Source organism: Neopsephotus bourkii, unplaced genomic scaffold, assembly GCF_033783945.1.
Source record: "Neopsephotus bourkii isolate Nb327-2 ecotype Australia unplaced genomic scaffold, CSIRO-AGI_Nbou_v1 NB_272, whole genome shotgun sequence".
Lineage (NCBI taxonomy): Eukaryota > Metazoa > Chordata > Aves > Psittaciformes > Psittacidae > Neopsephotus > Neopsephotus bourkii.
In genome coordinates this window covers 8,383,356-8,406,091 of record NW_026900781.1, presented here as the reverse complement: position 1 = coordinate 8,406,091, position 22,736 = coordinate 8,383,356, and the positions used below count along the sequence as shown (strand labels likewise).

Genomic DNA, 22,736 nt, shown 5'->3' with positions numbered 1-22,736 from the left:
AATCCTTCCTTAGAAATAACAGTAATAAAGAAATCCATGCAAGGTCATTTCATTTCTGTTTTCTGGTAGCTTGCTAATGCAGCAGCAGGGTACCCAAAATGCACTCTCCTAGCATAAAGTAGCTAATTATATCTCTAAAACATTATTTATTATGACCTTATAATGTTCAAGCATAAGACTGCTTTATACAGTGCCCAGTATAAAACGATTATATTGGGTACAGGTTTCAAAAAGTAACAAGCATCTGTAAATCCAGATATGAATGAATGGTATTTAATAAGATTGTTTTCGTTTAAAAATGAGTATTTATGTGTTGCTGTAGAAAGAGCAGCAATGTATTGCTGTTTATGAATGCTATTGTGCCTGAGGTTAGGATCCCACACACAATCTGAGATGCAGCCAAGAAAAACAGCCCTGATAGACAATGCTTCACTTCACCTGCTACAGTACTGTGCATTTCATTTATGTCAAGAATATGTACAGTTAGGGTTCATTCACCTCATTATTTTGTTACATCTACTTTACAGTTAACCAGTCTCTCTTGGAAATAATAAATAACTGTTTTTAAAACAATTGCAGCTTTGCATTCAAAAGATCCACTTTCAATTTACAGGAAAAAAATATTCACCATTTTTATAAACTGGCTGGCTCTCGAAAATAGAATTTAGACTCCACCAACTCTCTTTCTGCTTGGCAAGATTGATTTTACACTGCCTTCCATAAGTAGATTACCAAAGCAAAATGAAACATCTTGGTCTTTATCTAATGCTTTGCTTCACCAGCCTTAGCAAACGTCAAAATATATGAGCAAATGTTAATTCTCTTTGCGGCTTTACTGTAAACACCTCCCTCTTAACCGCCTCAATTCCTGCCTGAGCAAAAGAGGAAAAAAAAAGGGGGGGGGGGGGGAAGAGTGAGGGAGGGAAGGAAAGAGAAAGAGAGAAAAATCAGCCACCACCACCAAAACATCATCAACACTTAAAGGAGACCATCTCTTTAAAATGCCTTCACATTCTGAACCACATAAGCCACCCTTCCTATGATATAATATAATGCAGCCTGATCCTGACTTCACTTACTCCCAGGGCCAAGGAAAACAGATTTGAAGTCTGCATTCTCGCGTTTTTACAGCCCATCTCCAAGATGCACACTCAATTTTATTTTATTTTTTTTTTTCAAAGCAAGCTTTCGTATTTTACAACTGGTTTCCAGAATAAGAAACTCCAGTTAAAAATTCCAGGCCCTTATAAACTGACACAACCACCTCCAAATGTCGATCTGTGCATCCCACTAAAACATTAACCATCAATCAGAAATAATCTGTCTCCTGCAGGATTTCACTAAAGTTCACAACCGTGAGATGATTTTGTTGGCATCAGCTACAAAGATTTTCTTTTTGGTTGAGGGGGAGGGAGCACCCAGCTCTGATTCACCAGTATATAATTTTTTTCATTGCACCTAATTCTTGGTATTTGCTTGGTAATGATTCTGGTTAAAACACCTTTCTCAAAATGTTTTTTTAAAACATCTGCTCTGCATTCGGACAACTACACGTACAAAATATAGGCTTGTAATTCTGCATGCTACATATGAACATAAATAAAAACCTAGAGGTCAACATAAATAAAATAAAACTTTATTTTTTTTAAATAAAATTATGTTTTGGTTAAAGAAAAGATAGTGTGTCATTTTGTTAGTAGTACAGACAATTTTTTATCCAAAAGAATACATTGTGCTTTATTGTGTCATTTGTCTGAATACAGACTCAGTGGAATATCTAAATGATACCCTGCTCTGAACTCCAAGTTGAAAGTAAGTTTTTATTATACTTGAGGGAAACAATGGGTTCAGCTGCTTATTGCAAGGAGCAATTGTCAAGGGAGAGTTAAACTCAATTACTGTAACCATACTGAATAAAAAATACTGCCAAGAACAAAAATACGCCTGGGTAAAGACAGCCACTGAATAAAAAAAATCGACATAAAGCGTATCAAATATTTATTTATCTGGGCAACAAAGGACTATGATACATTGATAGGCATGGAGACTACTGCCGGCACAACTCAATACAATACAACTATAACTGCTTCCAATATGGCCAGTGGAAATACAGGATACCAGGTGGTCCCAAATGTTTGAAGTTCTTTGGGAAGAAAAAGGGAAAAAAGAAAAAAAAAGAAAAAAAAAAAGAGAGAAAAACAAACTGAAAAAGAAAAGAAAAATGGGGGGGGGGGGAAAGGAAAGAAAAAACTAAATCTTGTTTTAAAAGACAGTATTCATTTATTGCTCTGATGGTGCTTTCAGGAAAGGGACAGTGGATGAAAATAACTTCTTTCATTTTCCACAACACATAAGGGTTGTAAAACCGCTAACATGTTTAAAAACCTTGCCAGGGTCCAACATCACTTTATTTTATCTTCAATGAGAAACTAAATGTCATACTAATTATATATAAAAAATCATGGTTTTTTATTTGTTCAGCTGCTTCATTGTCGCCTTTAACATGCTACAACAGGGCTAAAAATGATGAATCCCAGAGAAAAACCCCCAAAAAACCTCTGATATCTAAATAAGTACCATGAACCACATGATGAACTAAGAGGGGAAGATTTAAAACCCACTAAACAAGAGGTAAACAAGATCACCAGATAAATAAAAAATGCTTAAAACAGACTCACCATATTTACAATTCCCATTAAATTACACATAAATAAATATATACATACATGAACACTGATTCCCTTATATAATAACCGTGAATCGTGTTGCAATAGAAAGTTCAAGTTGGTCGCTTTACCTTGGACAGGAAAAAGTTCTACAACTGAAGATATGACATGGAACTGCTTGTGTTTTGTGTTCAAGTTTATTCACAATACTGATAAAATGTCATCAGTCCTTTTTGCCTTTCCTTTGCTGCTGCTGTTGTACTTTTTTCGCCTCTTTTTTTATGTCTTTCATTTTTTAATATGGCTACAATCTTAACTGAAGTTTATGTAAGGGAAGGTGGTGATTCAGTCCGGTGAAGCTCATAGAATTTTTAAAGTATTGTTTATTTCTTTTTGTTATTTTTTTTAATTTTTAATATATTTTTTAGAAAAAAAAAGTCCTTTTCTTTTTTGTTTTTGTGATTTTTTCCTCCTTTTGTTTTATTAAAAAAGAAAAGTTCACAAACTCAAGACAGAACTTTTTTTCTTTGCTGGCTCTGTCCCCCTGTTCTGTTCTCTTAGGCTCCAAACTGGGGTTAAAACGGTGGTGGCAGCAGAGAGAGGAGGGGGAAGTTAAAAGGGAGCAAATGGAAATGTGGATGCTGGGAAGGGGTGTGGGGAGAGGGCAGAGCAGTCCTGCAGAGTCAGAGAACAGGATTGGCAGAAGGACGCTCATTCTGTTGCTGTAGCCTGGGGTGCTGGGTGCAGGGGAGAAGGAGGAGGGAAATGAATGGATCGATGGGCTATGAGGGGGAAGGGAGAGGAGTGGGGGGGATCCTCACTTTCGGTGCTTCTCCTCTTTGTCGCTGCTTTTGGTGCTGTTGTCTGTGTGGCTGTTGGGATTGTTGCTGAGGTACATTTTGTCCATGGCCTTGAGTGCCTCGGTGAGATAGTTCTGCAGGGCAGTGACAGCAGCACACACTGCCGGGCTCCCGAAGCCATGCGAGATGAGGTTGAAGTGGGTCAGACAGCTCTGGATGCCCGGCTCCAAAATGGGGTTGGGCCGCGAGTTCCCCAGGGGAGATCGGTCCTGAGCCAGCAGGTCGGTGAACTCTTTACAGATCTGTCTGTAGCACAAATGGAGCAGAGACAGAGGGAGGGAGGGCAAGAGAGAGGGAGAGAAATGAACCATCACTGGCGGCAGCAAAGCCTGTGCATTCTCCCTGCTAGATTACACAAGCCCCTGGATCAAGGGGGCTACTGGCCCAATGCACACTTGCTCTCTTGCCTCTCCCTTTCCTCTCTACACATCCTTCCCCCCAGTTCTCACACCTCCCTGGCACACGCAAGCCTCTTCCCTTCACCTTGCATGCACACACAAGCTTGCACACACATCATGCCCTGGCCCTGGCCAGCACACGGGCAAGTAATAGGCACACAGATACATGCACCTCCGGCATCGCAGCCCTCTGTATCCTCCCCACAAATGCATGTCCCTGCCCAGCTGGGTTTTGGAGCAGGCACAAGGTTTAAAGTTCCCCAGCATGGTAGAAGGGAGTAGATGAGGTGCGATATCCAAAGGGATTTATCTGCATCTTGGAAGACGCTTTTCTGGGAGGGAACTGGAGAGAGGTGAGGGCCTCTTCCTTCACAAGGCTAAAATATGCCTGTGTGTCAGGAAGTAAGAGAGAGGGCAAAGAGGGGAATTGAGGCATTAAATTAGGGTATTCTGAGACATCTATGTATGTACATCTCCATCTCCAAATCCAAAGGGACCTTCCCACAGAGGGGAAGGCTGACGTTAACTGGGGTCTGGAAATTTCCTTCCAGGGAGGTGGGAAGAGAGGATATAAGGGCACGGTGTAGAAGTTAGGTTAAACCACCCCCTCATTGCACAAATAGCTAGGGAAATAACACACCTCATAGCAAAATTGCTCAGAGGCTTGTTGAAACAGTCTGTATTCTAAAACCCGACGTTAATGTCTTCCAGCCATAAAGCAGTTCCCATCTTCTGCCTGTGTCCTATGGCACCGTGCCCCTTGGTGACACCTCCATTGGTAATTAAGGGCTACTAAACAACCCTTTTCATTTCCAGGAAAAATATCAAAACTATCATTTTCTGTCTACATGTCACCTGAAAGCCTGGGCAGCCCACCAGTGGCAAAGTCCGCTAGCACTTCAACTGCGTGCAGATTGGAGATGAAAATACATCTTTAATGTCCCCGTTTACAGGGAGTAAGAGAGCCACTTAGGCTCTCTTAGAAAGAACCATTGCCAATTTTAATGAATTCGGATCAGTTTAATGTGCTGGTTCTATTTTACTGTCAATGGAAAAGAAGCCTTGCCCTTCTACTTAAATTGAGAAGCTAAGTGAAAAGGCCCAGAAATGTTTTTTTTTTTTTCTTTTCTTTTTTTTTTTTAAGAATTACTGCTTTTTCTTTATCTAAACATCCACCCACAATTTTCACGGCTTGCTTTCAAGGTAATCTGCACACACTGACTTGATGGAAACCAAGCTGGGTGATAGTTTTCACCCAGAAATAGCAGAAGGGCAAACACACCCCCTCACCATTTGCAAAACCATCAGCCACTGGCTATGTGTCAAATGCTCACAAATAAAAGGCCCAAACCCGGGTTTGTTACCCACCCCTCACTCTTGAGCAACACACCAAAAAGGTAAATGTCTTACTTTGTAGCTAGAAGCATGTTTTTTCTTGTGACTTGCTCGTTTGGATCGGAATGTTGTCGGTTGAGAAATTCAGCTACTGCTTTGGCAGGAAATTCTGTCTCACAAACGTACCCAAAGTCTCTAGCTAGATGTACTGCTTCTCCTGAAAAGGGAAGCACGAGCGGGGATGGGAAGGAAACACACAGCTCATCAGTACACATGGCACAGAGGCAAACATGCATTAGAAAGAAAAGCGGGCTACATTCTACTTGGGCTTTTCTTCTAAAAGGCTTGGTCCTTTTTTCCTTTGAAAAAGGTAGGGTAAGAAATGCTAATCACATCTTATCTTGGAGGAGTTTTCTTTGCTTCAGTCAGGGCAATGCAAATGCGTATTTTCATTACAATCCTTACAAGTAAAAAAATTCTTGAGAGATTTCAAAGTTTACATTGACTAACAGATACTTTTAGACAGGCAGGCTCCATCGATCTTGAGTGTGTGCTTAGATTTACATCTCCATACCTTTACACAGCCATTTACCTACATTTCATTCACAGCTATTTACTCTGGAAATGTTTGTGTGCCTCAACCACCTCTCTGTACTCTTTTGCAATGCATCAATGATTAATATTGATCATAATTACTCCTAGAGCTCTTCGAAATAAAATGCATTAAACAGCTAAGTGTTTAAAATTTAACTTGATCGCATATAATTATATGTTCACCCCCAAACGATTAACCATGAGAATTTTAGGGTCATTCCACTGAGTCTGTCTGTTTTGTTGATTTTCAAATCTTTGGTTTTAATTTCCTGAACCAGTTGGTTTTTACTGCAGGGCTTCCTGCCATTAGCTCTAGCTCCGGAAGAACGCATGCGCCAATTAGAGCTTCAAAGCCTCAGTCCAGTGAGCTTGTTTCCATAAAATGGAGCGGATCATAAACAATAACAGTACTCCAGAAACTGCCTCATAGCTACAGGACTCAAAGCCCCAGCAATGTTTATACTGTCATCCCCCAAAAAATTAGCCACCATCACTAAGTTATCCAGAGATGGGCCTCCGGTTTTGTTCTGGTTTGCAAAAAAGAAATCATTCTTTTAAAGCCATTGTATTTGAAAGCCAAACAGAACAATAGATTACCATAAAACCTGCTCCATATTCATTACCATCACAAATAATGTCAAGCATCTACCAAATCTATACTTTTTACAAAAGTTTTCCTCTCATGATTTTCACTATAGCACATGAATGCAATGGCAAAGCCTTTTCAGAAACACGAAGACAGTAATTTTCACGCAGCATATATTGGGGAAAATAATCCTGGTGTTTAAATAAATTGAAGCTGGCACCACACAGCGCTTCTTTCCCCATCCCTTTGAACATGAAACATCTCACAGAATGCAAAGCGACAACAAAACAAAGCAACAAATTCCCTCCTACACAACCAAACTTCCGCAAACCCGGGCTGCTTAAAAGCACTTTGCAGACTGAACTGGTCCAAAACGCAGTTGAACCCATAAATGAGGGGAAAGGAAGAGGATCTATTCACTGGCCTTGGTCTTACTTTGTGCCAGGCTGCTTCAGCAGCAACTGCAACAACTGCTTCAGAACTAAATGACTGCAAACTCTTGAGCTTCCCACCTCCTGGTTACGACAGCATAGGATATCCCAAGGCACTAGACATTAAGTTGTACCTTTTCTTGCCAGAGCAAAGCAGAAAAGAATGATATAGCCAAGGGAACACGTGTTCTGAAAATAAGAACCAAAAGGGAATGGGGGCTGGTGGTGGTGTAACTCTGAGGCTTCCAGGACACCATTAATTCATGGCTAAGGTCAAGGATTCCCAAATTAATTCAGGAAGTAATGGTCACGCATTTCTCAAATGCAGATGTCAGAAAACTCAAATGATTTACTTTTATGTGGCTGCAGGCAGGGAGGGAGAATAAACTTAAAGTAGCTGCATTTTCTGACATTTAAAATTGCTTGGTTGTCCACCTGTGGCAGAAGGAGTGCAGCGAAGCATTAAAGGCTCTGCTACATGTAACTTTCAACTCAACATGTAACTTTCAACTCAACATGTAACTTTCAACTCAAGACTCAGGGGTCTCTTACAAGGTTGAGGCCACAACCCCCAGGAGGAGGGATCCTTCCCATGCTGCTCACAGTGACTTCTGCTTACTCTGGGGAGGGATGACTCACTTGAACAAGGGAGCAAAATAGGGCCCTGAAAACATCTAGCTCAGAGACTTAAAAGCAAAGAAATGGTAGAGTGCAACACGGAGTTTGTAGGACTCACACAAGCCCACTTCAGGTTAAAACAAAAAGAAAGGCACACAATGAACATTTTTTGTCTGGGGCACAGAAAATAGCACCCTTCCAATTGCCAACAAGTGGCACCGACTCTGGGGGGAAAACACAACAAAAACCAAAAAACAACAAAACCCAACCCAACACCCAGTCTTCTCCCATTAAGCAAAAGCAACAGGCATACTTTCCAAAGGAGCCCCCACAGTCACTTACCCTCCACAAGTGACGTGAGCAAGGTAACGTTAGCAGCTTTACGTCTCCCGGCTGGCAGGTTTAATCCTATTTTGTCCAGTTTCTCCCGCAGAGATCTCCCTCCGTTTTTAGACTTTGCCCTGTTCCACACAGAAAGACATTAAGAAATGGGGCTGAAGGGGAGCACCCACTCCCACTTTGAGTCCTGGCCACAGATTGCCCCGACATCACTTTCCCATGGAGAGAAGTGAGAAGGTGGAGAATAGTCATGGGGAGCTGAAGAGTGACTGCTGCTGAAAACAGTCTCGAACATAGGGATGGGGCTTTGGGTGGCTCCATATCTAGGCAACAGGGGCCCTCACTGAGGTCTAGATCAGCCCCCATGCCATGGGGGAACCCTGACCCAAGGCAGCTATCAGAGCTTTGAGGTAACATAGACCGGGGGTAGCTTCTCCCCACAGCCACAGGCATCAGCCCAGGCCTTACAGGAGGTGTCTGATTTATACGCCAGCAGCCCCCACTACTGCCACGGAGCATCACTGCATTCACATGTCCCATCTGTGGCTTTTCGGCCGAGCCAAACCAATCCAGGCTGTGGAGGTGAGAGCTGGTTTAGTTAATCCTGGATGCTACTCCCTGCTCGGGAACTTCATAATTGCCTGGGTGAGGCCACAGGCCCAGGACAGCAGGGAGGGGACGCACTGGCAACCTCCCCCTCTTTCAAGGGAAAAGGGGTGATGCTGGGGTTCATCAATGTGAAGGGACAGCATGCCTGGGACACACACGGGGTGGGGGGGCACAGAAGGCTGTGCGTTGCTATGGTTACAGCCTCCCTCTTCTCTCCCCCCCCAGCTGGCAGCGCTGCCCTAGAGGCCGCGCACACCCCGCCCCCTTGCGGTGGGAGCTGCAACCCCCCCCCCCAATCAACGGCTGCAGCCCCGTGTGGACACTCATCATCATCATCATCATCAATCAACTCCCTCCTTCCTCCCGCTCGGCACGGCACTGCACGGCCCGGCGGCAGCGGGCGTTATCTACCGTCAGCCCGCCTCCCGCCGTTCCCCCGCCCCTCACCTCCGTAGCACTCCGCCCAGCAGGGAGGCGTTGAGGCACTCGGGCGGCGAGAGGCGTCTCTGTACTTCCGCCACCGTGACCTTGTACTTGGAGGTGGAGCTGAGCAGCGAGAGGCGGCCCGGCACCGAGCAGAAGACCTCGTTGGGGTTCACCACCCCGCCGAAGAGCGTGTCCTTGTTGATGGGGATGGAGGAGACGGCGTTGTTGTTAGACTTGGAGAGGGACACGGGGCCTGCAGGGAGGGAGGAGGAGGGAGGTGAGGGTCAGGTGATGGGGAAAAGGGAAGGGACGGATCACGGCCGCCGGGCACCGGGGCCAGTCTGTGCTGCCAGCCCCGGCCCCGCACCGCCTGCGCGCATGGGGGGAGCGAGGGCAGGGCTGCGGCGGCGGCACCCTCGGCTCGCCGGGGGAGGGGAGCGGGGCAGCCCTCATCCCTCAGCACAGAAATCGGGAAGGAAAGCGGCGGTCCCTCGCTACCCGTTTCTCCCCATCCCGGAGCGGGGCACGCCGTCGAGGGGGGAGCGAGTGCTGGTTGTTAAAGCACGTCAGTAGCGGCCGCGTTAGACGTCACTGGCAGGGCCGTCCCGCCGCGGGGAGCCGCCGACTGCCTTGCCCTCGGAGACCCGTGCCGGGCGATGGGCACCGAACAGGCTCCCCCGGGGGCCGTCCCGCCCGCCCCGCCGCTTCCCCGGCGCACAACTTTTGACGTGAGAAAACACGTAACGCAGCGGGGATCCGGCACGCTCCTGCCCCGGCTCGCGTTCTCCCCCAGATATAAAAGCCTGGTCCCTCCCCAGGGCGGGCTGTGCCCAGCCGTGCTGCCATTCGGGTTTGCGGTGCCTGCCAGCCCCGGGCGTCAGGCGGCCTTCCCGTTTCACACACACACAAACCCCCCACGCCGCCCGACTCTTTCGCGGGCGCAGGCCAGCCAAGTGGGGGGGTCTCTCCGTTTTGGATAGATCGCTTGTGACATTAATAGCTCTGGGAAGGCTAATAGATACAACAGGAGTTAAACGAACTCTTGAGATTACTAATAAAAGAGCCAATTATCATGTCGACTTGGAAAGAGCATCTCTTAAGATTTATCCCGTGCACATCTAATTTGACGTGACAAAGGCTTTGCAGCGGGAGGGGGGGTGGGGGGGGGAATTAAACTTTGGGCTCGCAGTCTGCGCAGCGGTTAGGGTTAGGGAAGAGAACGGCTCTGCTCGCCACCACACTCCGGTGGCAGCCGGGGCACCCGAATCCCAGGCGGGTGCAAGGCCGTGGCACCCCTCGAAGTAGGCAGTGCCTACGCCACCAGCCCCACGAATTTCAGTCCACCAGCAGCTCCCTAAACAGGATCTACTCGTTTTCCACCGAGACCCTCCTTTGCAAAACACCCTGTGCCACCTTCCCCAGTCCTCGGTCACCCAAATAAAGACTGGAAAAGAGAACCGAGTGGAAACACGCCAGAAATACTTTGCGCGATTCGGGGACCAGCTTCCAAGCAATTCCATTCCAAGTGAGGCAAGCACACAAAGGCAACGAAAAGCAAACGGCCCGCCAGACAGACAAACACCAGTTTCCAGAAACTAGCCCCTTGCTCTCCAACAGCCCACCTCATCACAGCCGTGATTTAAATAAGAAAACCCGAAGAAGGAGGAGCAACGTTTTGTTTTCTTATTCACAGCCCGGTTTACCAACAACGATTAAACCCCTCCGGCCGCTCAACCAGATGAGTAGGGCAAACCAAGGAACCGAATTGCTCCCTAATGCCCTAAAATACCGGCTCTGATTTTCTAGATCATCTGCTATCTCTTTTCCTCGTTAACGACAACAGTAATTAAAAGACCCGACAAACGTGGCCGCGTAAGAGGATGGATTTTAAGCCGCGTTGCCCGTTTTCTTTCTCTGCCTCCAATCCCTTGGCCAACAGTACATGCCAGAGGAAAGAGCCCGGGGCCGGGGGGTGGCAGGAGGCCGGGTAAGTCTTCCCTGCCAGCAGTCCCCAGCTTGTGACGACATGTTTGGTATGTGCAAGGAAACATCTTACCTTTCTTAATTACAGTTTGATCTGGGATGTTAATACCGGGGTCTTCTACATGCTGTAACAAAAGGAACAGGCAGGGATGTAAATGTACAACCACAACAAAGGGCGGAGGGGGGCTGGGGTGGTATGGGGTGCAGGAGAAGTTGTGTCCCCCCCAACCCAGGGGATGGTGCAGGGAGGGAAAAAACAGGTCTTGTGGCAGGGGGCAGATGGGATTTAGGAGGGATTTCCTTTATCAGGAGGAATCCTGCATCCCTCCCTGCTCTTCCCCAGTTCACCAAGAAATAGAAATAAATGATAAATAGCCCACATGCCCCCGGGGCTTGAGCAGCCGAGGCCAACACCCGAGTGGCCTCCACAGCTTCTGTCCCTCCTCTCCCTTCTCTCCCCTCTTTTCTCTTCCCTCCTTCTCTTCTCTTTCCTAGTAAGCAGCCCCGGCCCTTCCTGCCACCACTGCACCCACGGGAGGGAAAGCACAAAGGAGCTGTGAGCGGTGGGTTGCCAGGGGGGTCCCACGCACCCCCGGGCTCCCCCACTATTGTCCCCTCACAGGTTCCGCGGTGGCAGCTACAGCTGGGGTTCCCGCGGCAGAGCCACGACGTGATTAGAAAGTCAAATGAAATCATGTTTTCTAATTCCAAAAAATGACAGGCAATATAATGTCTGGCTGTGTTTACAAATTAACACCAGTGCTGCTGAGATAGAAGATTTCACAATCGTTACAAAACCCAGGCATTACCATTTAAAAAACTATTACTTCCTTCTCTAGTCTTTGTCCAACAATAATACTGATTCTAACATTTTCCATTCTGTCTTGGATTTATGCTCCTGTTAATTGTGCCTGATCTCAATGATTCCGGGTGGATGGTACTAAGTTGCTTTATTACAGGTTTTATTATACTCAATGCTCTCATTTGTAACTTGCCTAAAGTGCTTCTGGATTTAAGTATAATTAAATTGAGAAATGTTCAGAAATGACTACTGCTGCAGTTCTTGTGTTTTAACTATATGGGGAAATATGATCCCTTTATGCATGCACCCTAAACCCATAAAGTAAATGTAGTGTGGCATAATACTTTTATTTGTGTTATTTCTACACATATTCCATACAGGGAGGACTGTTAAGTTTAAAATCCCACAGAGATATTTATGATTAAATAATTTTCAACGTCTACTTGATTTTCTTAAATATTTAGTGGTCGTTTTTATTAAAGGTTAACTGTTGCAGCAATGGAAAAATTCAGAAACGACCCTTTCCCGACCCAGATTTCAGTAAAGGGTTTTTTCCTTTTTTTTTTAATAACTAGACAAAATACTATTTAAAGATACATACTCTTATTTTTATGCCTTCCTTCACTGCAGCCTGCTGATTCAGTTTTACAGAGAAAAAAAAAAATATGTCTGGGCTGCTTTAAGGATTTAAACCAGATGGCATTTGGTTTTCCCGAAGTATAGCAATGCCATTAATTCATAGAACTGCAGAGAGGAGGCTTCCCAAGTCAGCCCACTGCCACGGAGCACCACGGAGGAGAGGGAGAATCCAAGAGAACATTTTAAGTCATGTTCCTCCTTACAGCAATCACGGGTTTGCAGTCAACAAATTAGTTTATTCTTACTATTGCCTCCATGTTATTTTATATCAGGTTTAGCAAATCGACCGTCTTTTAACGGATTCAGATTGCTGACTAAATCCTCCACTTTGGGAAACGTATGCATTTATTGCAAAACTGCTAAACATAACCAGCAATTTTCTGTGGCTAATTTAGCCAGATGAGGGCTGTAATAAATTCACTATTTTGCCCAGGTATAATTTACAAAAGATTTCAAAATGACCCCCCAAAATAGGTAAGTTCATCTGAACATTATCCTTGCAACACGAAACTGTACTCATTAAACTGTCAGCAAATATGTTATTGTAATATTTGATCCTGTAATTTGGGATGGCATTTCAGCAAAAATCACATCCAGATACCACACTTCCCTCCCTCCCTCCCTCTTTCCTCCTGCAAGTCAAGCAGCTTCAGCCCCTCAGCAAGAGCTCTGTGGGATTTGATATATTTATTGCCATATTCTAATTCCATTTTCAGGGAGAAACCCAGAAAGATGAACTTTGATCGGGACCCATCATATTGCATGAGGCCATTTGCCTAACCGAACAATAGTCCTGGCTTGCTTTGTAAATAGCCTGTGTGGTAATGTCATGCTTAATTAGAAATCATTTTTTAAATCTGTATTTATCGATAACAGAATTAGGTCCCCCAAATAATGCATCCTCCAATGGACTCCCAACGCTTAATTTAATATAGGGTGTAGCAGGTCTGGCTAGAATTTGATAACCTATAGCTAATGATTTATGAGGTCATCCCATCTCACCGTTGCTAAAAGAAGGTGGCAGCATTTTAGTATACCTCGTCCCTGATTTGTCAATTAATTCCTTTAGAGAAGAGGACTGCCCGCTCCCTGTCACAACTTAGGATGGCATTATCCCGTATGCCAATTCTGTAATCACAGGACACCGATTTTCCCTTCTTAGTCCACTTTCACCCACGTTTTTTTTTTTTTTTTTGTTGTGTTTTTTGTTGTTGTTGTTGGGGTTTTTTTTGCTTGCTTTCTTTCCTTCCCCCTTTCCGTTTGCCTGGGAGGACATTTAATGAGATCTCGTGTTTCAGATCCGTGTTTTTCCCAAGGCAGTGAGAAATCCCCAAATGCACGGCCCTGTGGTGATATTATACATTCTTCCAATCGTAACAGCTTATTGTCATTGAGAAGGAAAGATATTGTTAACGATGACAGTAATTTGATTTATTTATATTTTAGCGGGCGCTTTAGCAGGGAGGCATCGCAGAGGGACAGGCTGGGAGAACCTATTGTTCTAGGTGGGGTCTTCGCCTTTCCCTGGGGGTGTGTGGGGGTGTCTCTTCTTCCCTCCCTCTTCTCTTCTTGGGGGGGTCCCCCTCCCTCCCCCCAAAGTTGTGTTCCCGCGGGCTGGGGGGACAGGGGAGAGGCGCAGCGGGCACTGGGGCTGTATCTTTGCTTACCGGCACATCCTCGATGGCGTGGGGGATGGAGTGGAGGGGCAGGTCGGCCAGTCCGGAGCCCAGCCCGTGCGGGGCATGCAGCAGGTCGTCGTGCCGCCGGTAGTCCCTGCGTGGGTCCAGCCCCGAGAGCTGGTGGGGCAATCCCCGGTGCGTGTGAAGCAGCCCCGTCTCCTGGCTCTGCCTCTGTCCCGGCCATCCCGGGTGCTGGGGCTGCGGCTGGGCATGGAGCGGGTTGAGGCTGTAGGGGTCGTTCACGTGGGAGTAGGGGTCCTGAGACTGGGGGTAGATGGGCTGGTAAGGCGGAGGGAAGTAGGGGGGCTGGAAGTCGGCGTTGGGGGTGTGGGAGAGCGGAGGGGCGCTGGTGTATGGAGACTGACCCACGGTCCCCAACTGGGGTAGCCGGGCTGTCCCGTTGCTGGTACTGTCGTGGCGCTCCTGGGGGGAAGGGGGGGTGACGAAGGGGGGGGGGGGGTGGAGGAAGAGGGGGAGGGGGAGAAAAGAAAAACAAAGATCATATCAAACTGTTTCTTCCCCAAATCGCCTTGCAAATTTTACCTATCGGGCAAAGATGGGCAATTCCTCCGCTCTGAGGCGGGGAACAGCAGATCTGGGGGCTTCTGTGCCTCTGATTTCCCTTTGCAAGCAGTTAAGAAGCAGTCCCGCTTTTTAAATAATAATAATAATACCGGCAACATTGATAGCAGCAGTAATAGCAATAATTATAACAGAACTGCTCATAATATTGCGGCGATACAGCGTGGACTCCCGATCGGGCTCCGGCTTTTTAGGAGCAGGCATTTCCCGCAAATAAAAAAGAATAATTCATAAGCCGGCATTATTAAAATAATAATTCTCCCACGACCCGAAACCCTCCCACTGGCTCTGGGCAGAACCGAGACAAATAAAATACCATCGCTGGGATTACCGGTAACGCATCCCAGGGAAACCCTGGAAAATCCAAGCCCACTGCCATTTTGTTATTAGAAGACGCCAAAATAGGCTCTAAACAAACCGGTCGTTCCCCCCGCGAGTTTTACACATGTTTCAGGGAGAAGGTACGGCCCGGGGCCCCCACCGACGGGAAGAGCAGCCACAGTGCCCAGCCGAGCTTCCCGCTCGCCAGAGGGCCATTTGGGAGCAGAGAGAACTGCGGCGGCGGCGGCTGGGGCAGCGGAGGAATGCGCCGGGCAGCCGGGGGGGAGCTGCGCCCCAGCCCCACCGCCCCGGGCCGCGACGGGCGAGCGACACGGAAATGCACCCGAGCGCTTCGGCACGGCTCTGCTGGCTCCCGCAGCAGGGCAGAACAGTCCCCAGGTATGTCCGGGGAAAAAGGCATGGCCTCCTCCTCCTCGGAAGGGGGTAAAGGGGAAAAAGCCATGATCCCGAAAAAGGGAAACGAGAAAGCTGAAAATATCCCGTTTGCAGGTGGCAAGGTGAGGAAATGGAAACGGTAGGGTCCAAGGAAAGCTTTTTGCCGTTCACTCGAAGCAGACAAAAAAAAAAAAAAAAAAAAATAAGAAAAGAAAAAATTAAATAAGGAGAAAAAAGAGTAAGAAAAAAAGGGGAGACTAAACCAACGAATTTATAAAAATGAAGGAAATGAAGGGAAGAAAAATGAATGAAGGAAAAAAATCCCTCTCCGGAAAGCTGCGTGCGAAACCCCGACCGCCACCGCCGACAACAATAGCAAGACCCAGCACACACCGAACCCCCTCCGAGAGAAACGCGAAGCAACTCACCATAGCCGAAAAACTGTGCACTAACATCTGCGAAGAGTCGGGGGTTACAAGTCAAGGTAGAAAAAAAGCCAAAACCAAAACCCCAGAAGAGGCAGAGGAAAGGGACCGGCGGAGCGCGCAGCCCCCGGCGGAGCCCCGCGGGTGCGGGCGCGGCGCGGGCGCGGAGGGAGCGCGGCCGGAGCCCGGCGCTAGGCGCGGGCAGCAGGACCAGGACGCCGGGGCTGCTCCTGCACCGCGGGCGCGCCACTATAATCCATCAGAACTTGCACCGATCTCTGCTGCCCTTCATCGGGTGTTGCCAAGGCGAGCTCTCTATCCTGGCGTGGTGTGAGAAGTCAAAGTTGGTTGTTTTGCTTTTTTCCTTTTTTTTTTTTTTGTTTTGCGCTTTTTTTTTGCCTTTTGTTTGTTTGTTTGTTTGTTTTTAGCGTGTGTGTGTTTGTTTCTTAATCCTTTTTTTTTTTTTCCTTTTTTTTTTTTTTTTCCCTCTGTCTCTTTTTCTCCTTTGACTTAGGCTGCCGCTTCACTTGAGCTCCTAATAACAGATCTGCTGCCTTCCTGGAGACTCCTAATAGCAGATATTCATGACTATTAATATTACACGAACACTTAATAAGGGAAGAATGGCTGGAAATCGAGCGTGAAGCGAGAAGGCAACTCAAGGCAGAGCCTGTTCTAAATGACGTCCATTGAATGAAGAATCAGTGTATCTAATCAGAGATGGGGGAGAGGGAGAGAGAGAGAGAGACAAAAAGGGAGAGAGAGGGAGCGGGAGAGAGAGAGGGGGCACATGCTGCTGCGTCTGACGAATCACAGGGAAGGGGCAACATTTTAAAAGGTTGCAGGGCATGCAAAAGTGAAAGAGAAAGAGATCCGGAGAGAGAGGGTGGGAGCCAGGAGGGGGGTGCAGGGGGGTGGGGTGCGAGCAGAAGGAGCCAGGGAGGGGGCGCGGGATCACCCCTTCCTCCCCTTCGCTTCTCTTCCCCTCCCCTCAATTCCTCTCCCCCCACCGCCGTCGCCTCCTCCCCGTGCCCCGAGCCCCGCTGTCCTTCGCAAGCGCACCTCGGGCTGCGGCTGCTGCGCGTAGCCGGCCTCAAAGCCCAGGGAGAAGAGCGGCTGCTGGCTCCCCGCTTGGCTCTTGCCGCTTTCGGCCGCGCCACCGCCTTTGCGCGGAGTGGGCTCCACGGGGCCGCCCCCCGCCGCCGCCGCCGCCCCGTCCATGCCTTGACGGCGCCCCGCCGAGGGGCTCCCCGCGCCGCTGCCCCCGCGGCGGCCGCCCCGCGCCGCCGAGCCGGCTCGCCTCCGTGCCCCGCGTCCCGGAAACCGGCTGGGAAAGCTTTTTTGGGTGTCTCCCCTTCTGGGTGTCAGCCCTCCTCCTCCTCCTCTTCTTCCTCCGATTCGAGCCCAGCGCCGAGGTCGGCGGGCGCCCAGGGCGGGGGGGCTGGGGAGCCCAAGGAGCATCCGCCGGGCTCCCCGCGGCCCCCCTCTCGGAGGATCCGGGAAAAGACGGGGGGAAAAGGCAGCAGGCGGTGAGGGAAGGGAAGGAGGGAGGGAGGGACGCCAGCGGGAGAGGGAGCCGGGAAAAGAGGCAAAGCGAGCGCTTCTCCCGGCCCAGACAAGCCGGGGCTCCGGCGCAACCCGTCGGACTGGCTGTGCAACTCCCAAACAACTCCCTCAAACAGGCACCGCTCCTCCTCGCCGCCGCCGCTGCTGCCCCACCGCAGCCGCCGCGCCGCCGCCGCCCGGCCCCGCGCTCCGCCCGCCTGCTCCGGCCCCCGAGGCTGAGCGCGGCTGGCCGGGCTTCACTCCTCTTTCCTTCCTCTTTTTTCCCCCCCTTGTTTCCCTTTTAAAGGCAGGTCCTACCCCCGCCACGGCACAGCCACCCTCTTTTCCATCCCCTCTGCAAGTCACCTCGCCGCCGCTCCGAGCAGAACACCGAGCGGTACCGCGCCCTCCCGCACAACAGCCCGCGGGCTCCGGCGGAGCAACCGCTGCTCCCGCCGCGCTCGGGAGCACCTCGGTGCAAAGTCCCGTTAGCGCAAGGCAACAAAAGCCATTGGCGATGATATCGACAAGCTCGCACGTGTGCACATTTAACACTGAGCCTGGGGGACTTAGGGGGAGAGAGACACGCTTTCCTTCCGAAATCCAGCTGAACAATACATATACGTACCTATATATGTATTTCGTCCCTGTTTAAAATAAGTAAATAAAACCAGACCTCTGACACTTCATTCCTAGAAATCAAACATCCGCCAGCGAGTGCATCTAAGAGCTCAGCTTCCTCACCGGGAGACAGCTTTATCCCAAACTCCTCTATCCGGGGCTAAACCACATCATTTATTTGCTGGCGAGCCTGGCCGGACCTCCATCCCTTCCCTAAGCTCCATCGCCCGAAGCAGCGACGGGTTCGGATGGGATCACGGCTCCCCAATTTGCCCCAGGCGTGCCCATCGGGCAGGGCTCCGCCGGGGCTGGCGGCACCTTTCGGCGTGGGTCACGACCACATAACTGCGTTCATCTGCAAAGTGGAGTCCTTTATTAGGCGGTGTAAACGCGCTGCACAGGCAACTTTTGAGAAACGGGTGACAATGATATTCGTTGGTTTGAGACTAGGCATGGGTCCTGGACATCGCTCTTTTTCCTCCTCTTCTCCTTTTTGTCAGATTAAAAGACTCACCCCTCTTTCTAAATATATGGATGCACACACAAGCACACTGAGAGATGCATGCACACAATCGGTGCTGAACGGCTCCAAAACCAAATCAGGTGGATTTAATTTTCTCCCCTTTTAATTTTCCACTTGGAAAAATATTATTTCTCAAACTCGTGGGAGTGCGGCCCTGAAAATTGGAGGGTTGGGGAAAACCGTTCCCAATCTTGGGATTTCAAGTGCAGCAGCTGACCCCTGAAAAATCTGTGCAGCTCGGTATAATCGGCATGCCGCTACATCCAAAAGACTGAAGCGTCGATCCTGAGGAGATTTATTGGGATGTCTCGGGTACCTGGCGTGTAGGAATAATTCTCTTCCCTTTGCCTCTTTGCCCTTTCATTCATTCATTCATTCATCAGTCCATTCATTCAGCTAGCCAGCCACCTATCTATCCATCCATCCATCTGGATGAGTGTAGCATCCTAGAGCCTTATCTACAGAGGATCTACCTATAGCCCAGACTGATGCTGGATCCTGCTTGCCTTTCCTCATACATTTCCGAGACAGCCGCCTTTCAACAAGCCCCGAAGTTCCTGGGGAAGGACCCCAGCCTCTTTCCAGCTGCAGGACCGCAAGAAAGCCTGGCGAAGGAGCAGAAGTTTTCCTAAACGAAATTGGGAGACGGAGGCATGGTGCAAGCTCCCGCTCGCAGCTGCGGTACCGGGGCTGTACCCCGGCCGGAGTGAAGCGCTTACCTCACATTCCTCATACTTGATATTATCCGTCAGTTTCCAAAGCATTTTCATGGATTGGCGTGAGAGAGAGAGGGAGAGGGTTTGGTTCTGCCTTTCCCTGCGGTGGCGGCGTGGGGAGCGCGGCTGGCGCAGGCTGCGCAGCGCTCCCGTCCGCGCTCGGAGATCTCCCTCTAATGGTGGAAACTTTTCCCTTTTCCAGCTCTTTACCCACAACCTAATCGCCTCATTAGCATATCAACAACAGTCCAATTGCTCGCCAGCACAACAACCTGCAGCGATGGACACAGGTAGCAAGGACCCACGAGCAAAAGGGGGGGGAGGGTGGGGAACAAAAACAAAACAAAAAACCCACCCCAAAACAGCAATAAAAAGAAAAAATAGAAGGAAAAATAATAATAAAAAAGAGAAATAATAATAAAATGCTTTCTCCAAACCGCCGAGCCCATGCGCAGGGGGCAGCGGGCCCTGTCTATATCCCTGCCTGCGGGCGAGCAGGGCTCGCCGGCCTCGGCTGCCCCCGCTCCCCTGGCTCCCAGGGAGGATGGGAGGAAAGCCGCCAAAGAGGAGACCGTCCCTTCATCTGCAGAGTTTGGGGCTAGCCATGAGCCATCCCCTGACTTACTTCCCCCCCACCCCCCTTTTCTTTTCCCCAGGGGTTTTAAAGAAACCAAAGCGAGGAGAAACGAGACTCGGGTCTCGCCCTAACAAGGTTATTGTCTGTGAAGGCTCCTGTTGCCTTCTGGATGTGATCTTTTAGGTGGCTATTTGAAAAGCTGCTTTCATTTGCAAAGTATTTGGTTCCTCTTGGACCTGTTGGCTATTGGGCTTCAAGAAAAAAAGGTAACCGAACAAACCCAACATAACCTCCCAAATAGAAGTGGGCGAGCGGTAATGTGAATGCAGCAGGAGCCAGAAAGTCTATTGCAAGCACATGAGCAAAGGGACAAAACAATGACCATTAAAAAAACTTCGGTACTTTCTTAGGTGGAGCACTTCGTTTGCTTAACAATGTACCGCTAAACGGGCACTCAGCCCGCTCTTCCGGGGGGGTTGCTCTTCCACCCTTCTCCTTTACGTCCTCGGGTGCCCAGCCTGTATCCATCCACCGAAAGGCTTCCTTTTCACCTTTCGCCGAACCATCGCAGCTTCTAACGGGGACCGAGGCACCCCCCTCTCCCTGAGCCTGGCTCCCCGGGGAGTTGGACATCCCCACGGAAAGGGGAGGCAAGGGGCCTGGCTGCCCTGCTGCTCCTCTAAGCTTCACTCTGCCAACCGCATAACCTGGCAGCCTGGGGGCCCGCGGGACCCTGCCGGCCCCTCCGGCCCGACCCTGGGGAATAACGCACTGCTTCCAGCAGCCAACAGCCCCTCCGCTCCGTGGGGAGCCACGGCGGGGCCTGGGGGGCCGGGACACGCGTCCCAACGCCGGGAAGGTCGGCAAAGCCTGCAGGCTCCGGGCCTGCTCCTCCAAACGCACTCATCTACATCCCCAAAACTGATTGGTTTTTTTCCTTTTATTCTTTTCCCCCTTGCCCCCTCCTGCTCCCCCGATGCTCTTTTTCACTAGAGCTTTTGTCTGCAAGTGGCAGGAGAGTAAATTGTTGTTTTTACTTCCATTGAGCTTCAAATGGAACTGGCAGATTAAGCCTAGTTAATGCCCCCGGGGGGGGAAGATGAGAATAAGGGGAGGGGCGGCAGACAACGAAGGGGCCCATCGCCCCTTAGCGCCGTCCTGTCGGAGCCGGAGGAACCTCCCACCCGCGGCCGCTCTGGATTCTCGCGGGCCAAAGGCCTGGCCCTTGCCCCTTCTTTCCGCCAGCGCCGAGGTGCAGGGGTATAGGGAAAAGGGCGGCTTCCCCCAGGAGAACCGCACTGGGACACGGTTCCTGCTGTCCTCTCACCGTGTCTGCCCGGAGGGGACCCTCCGCCAGGCACAGGGATGTGCAGTGGGTCAGAGGGGCCCGCAGCACAGGGGAGCTGGAGCACGAACAGCCGGTGGTGTAAGGAAAAGTCGGAATAATTTTCAAGGCAGATAGACTGTAAGTGCGAGTTGGCTTCAGTAAAAGGAAAAAAAAAAAAAAAGGGGGGAGGGAAATAAAACGCTCTTTTGATCACTTTTCCGCACCAACCTGATAAAAAGAGGCCAATTCTAAGTGTAAAAAATGATAAATTAAAAATAAATCTTTCGTTACTGCATTCTCTCCCTCCTTTTTTTATTTTTTTTTTTTCCTGCAGACTTCCTGCTATGCTAAACAAAAATTAAATAAGAAAAAGCGAAGAAAGACTTAGCCGAGAGATCTGAACTGTTGGGAGCAGAAAAAGCATCTAGGGTCTCATCTTCAGCTGGAATGTCCGGGAAAAAAAACAAAACAGTCTTTTTCGATAATACGAGCGCGGGTGTTTGAACAGGACTGTCCTTCTTCCCCTGTATTAGCCGGCGAACAGCGGCGGTCAGGCCCGAGGGGACACACACCAAGCCGCTGCAGGGATTTCCCACTGTCTCCCGGTTTGGGAGCAGCCGCAGCTCCACGCGTGTCTACTCGCCCGCCGGACCCGCACGGCAGGGCCGGGCCGGGCCGGGCCCGCGTTTTTCCCACTGGGAGCCGCTTTGCCCTCCAGCTCACCCCGCGGGACTGCTTTACAGGGGCGCACCCGCCGCGTCTGCACCCGGGTGGGACCCGGCAGCGTCCTTCATCCGCGGGAAGGGCTCGGGTGGAAGCTCACGGCGATGTTTCAACCCCCGCAGCGCGGGCCCCGGGCTCTGCCCCGCGATGAAGTTTACCGCGCTCCGGGGGCAGCCCCAGGCCCCGCGGCTGGACGGCGGCGGCCGCCGGCCCCGGCCGGATGGACGGGCGGGCACACGCCGCCCTTCCCCGGCCCACGCTGCCGGACAGCTCAGACCCGGCCCGGCCCGGCCCCAGCGGCGACGGTGGAGCAACCCGAGTCCCTCCCGGCCACGGTCTCGATACCGGCCCGCCGCTCTCTACCTGTTGCGGCCGGTCCCGCCGGTGGCCTGGGGCAGCTCCCAGCACAAGCAGCCTCATAATCGCCAACTCCGGTGTCAGATTTGTCCCCGCTCCCTGCTAGCCCGTCACCTTTCTCGCTCCAGCACTGCCTCCCGTCCCAAAATAACAATAACCACCCCCAGGGCAGGAGGGTCGCCTTACCTGCCAGTCCCCCATTTTGGCAAGGATAGACATCCTGTCTGCGGGCTCCGGATCCCCAGGCCCCTGCTGGTCATGGACTGCGAGGTCAAGCCACCCGCCCGGGACGCCTATGGGTAAATCCTTCCCTTACCTGCTCTAGGACTCTCTCACCTGGCCATAAAGAGCTGGGTGCTCCCTACCCGCGCCTGCGCGCTACTCCCGCGCTGCTTGCGCGCTGCCCCCCGCCGTCGCACTCCCACCGCGCCCGCCCGGCCCCGCGGCTCCCTGGGGCGCATCTCCACCAGCCCCCCGGGACCCACCGGGCATGTCCCGTCCGCGCTGCAGCCACCCGATCCTCTGTCCCCTGCGCTGCTCCCCCAAAACCGGGCGGGGAGGGGGGGGGTTCTGCTCGCCCCGGTGCCTGCGGGAGGGGGGGGGCGGCAGGGGTGAGGAAAGGTAGCCCCCCCCCTCCCCCGGGGGGTGCTGGGTTTCC

The 22,736-nt window shown here is 50.5% G+C and overlaps 1 protein-coding gene across 7 annotated transcripts; it reads right to left on the bottom strand.

Annotated features, from left to right (window-relative positions):
- Window positions 1-2,844: 2,844 nt before the first annotated feature.
- On the bottom strand, window positions 2,845-22,555 carry TFAP2A (transcription factor AP-2 alpha). Of its 7 annotated transcripts, none has more exons than XM_061346526.1 (8): window positions 22,265-22,555; window positions 14,331-14,388; window positions 13,954-14,229; window positions 10,919-10,970; window positions 8,884-9,115; window positions 7,831-7,949; window positions 5,335-5,476; window positions 2,845-3,772 (listed from the first exon to the last, which is right to left on the bottom strand). In XM_061346526.1, the coding sequence occupies exons 1-8, from the start codon at window positions 22,336-22,338 to the stop codon at window positions 3,484-3,486; spliced, it is 1,242 nt and encodes a 413-aa protein (XP_061202510.1). In that variant the 5' UTR covers window positions 22,339-22,555; the 3' UTR covers window positions 2,845-3,483. The 7 variants fall into 7 exon arrangements, with proteins under 7 accessions (XP_061202510.1, XP_061202511.1, XP_061202509.1 ...); XM_061346527.1 differs by lacking the exon at window positions 22,265-22,555 and adding an exon at window positions 19,098-19,388; XM_061346525.1 differs by lacking the exon at window positions 22,265-22,555 and adding exons at window positions 15,693-16,009; window positions 16,752-16,882 and having other exon boundaries at window positions 13,954-14,388.
- Between the last annotated feature and the right edge of the window lie 181 nt (window positions 22,556-22,736).

Bases quoted from the DNA above. Each gene is read 5' to 3' on its own strand.
- TFAP2A (XM_061346521.1), bottom strand. From the start codon at position 17,150: ATGCTCCTTGGGCTCCCCAGCCCCCCCGCCCTGGGCGCCCGCCGACCT. The intron at 14,389-16,751 runs GTGCGCTTGCGA...CCTTCCCCCCAG, and splicing joins CGCAGCAGCCGCAGCCCGAG to GAGCGCCACGACAGTACCAG. The intron at 7,950-8,883 runs GTGAGGGGCGGG...TGTGTGGAACAG, and splicing joins CTGGGCGGAGTGCTACGGAG to GGCAAAGTCTAAAAACGGAG.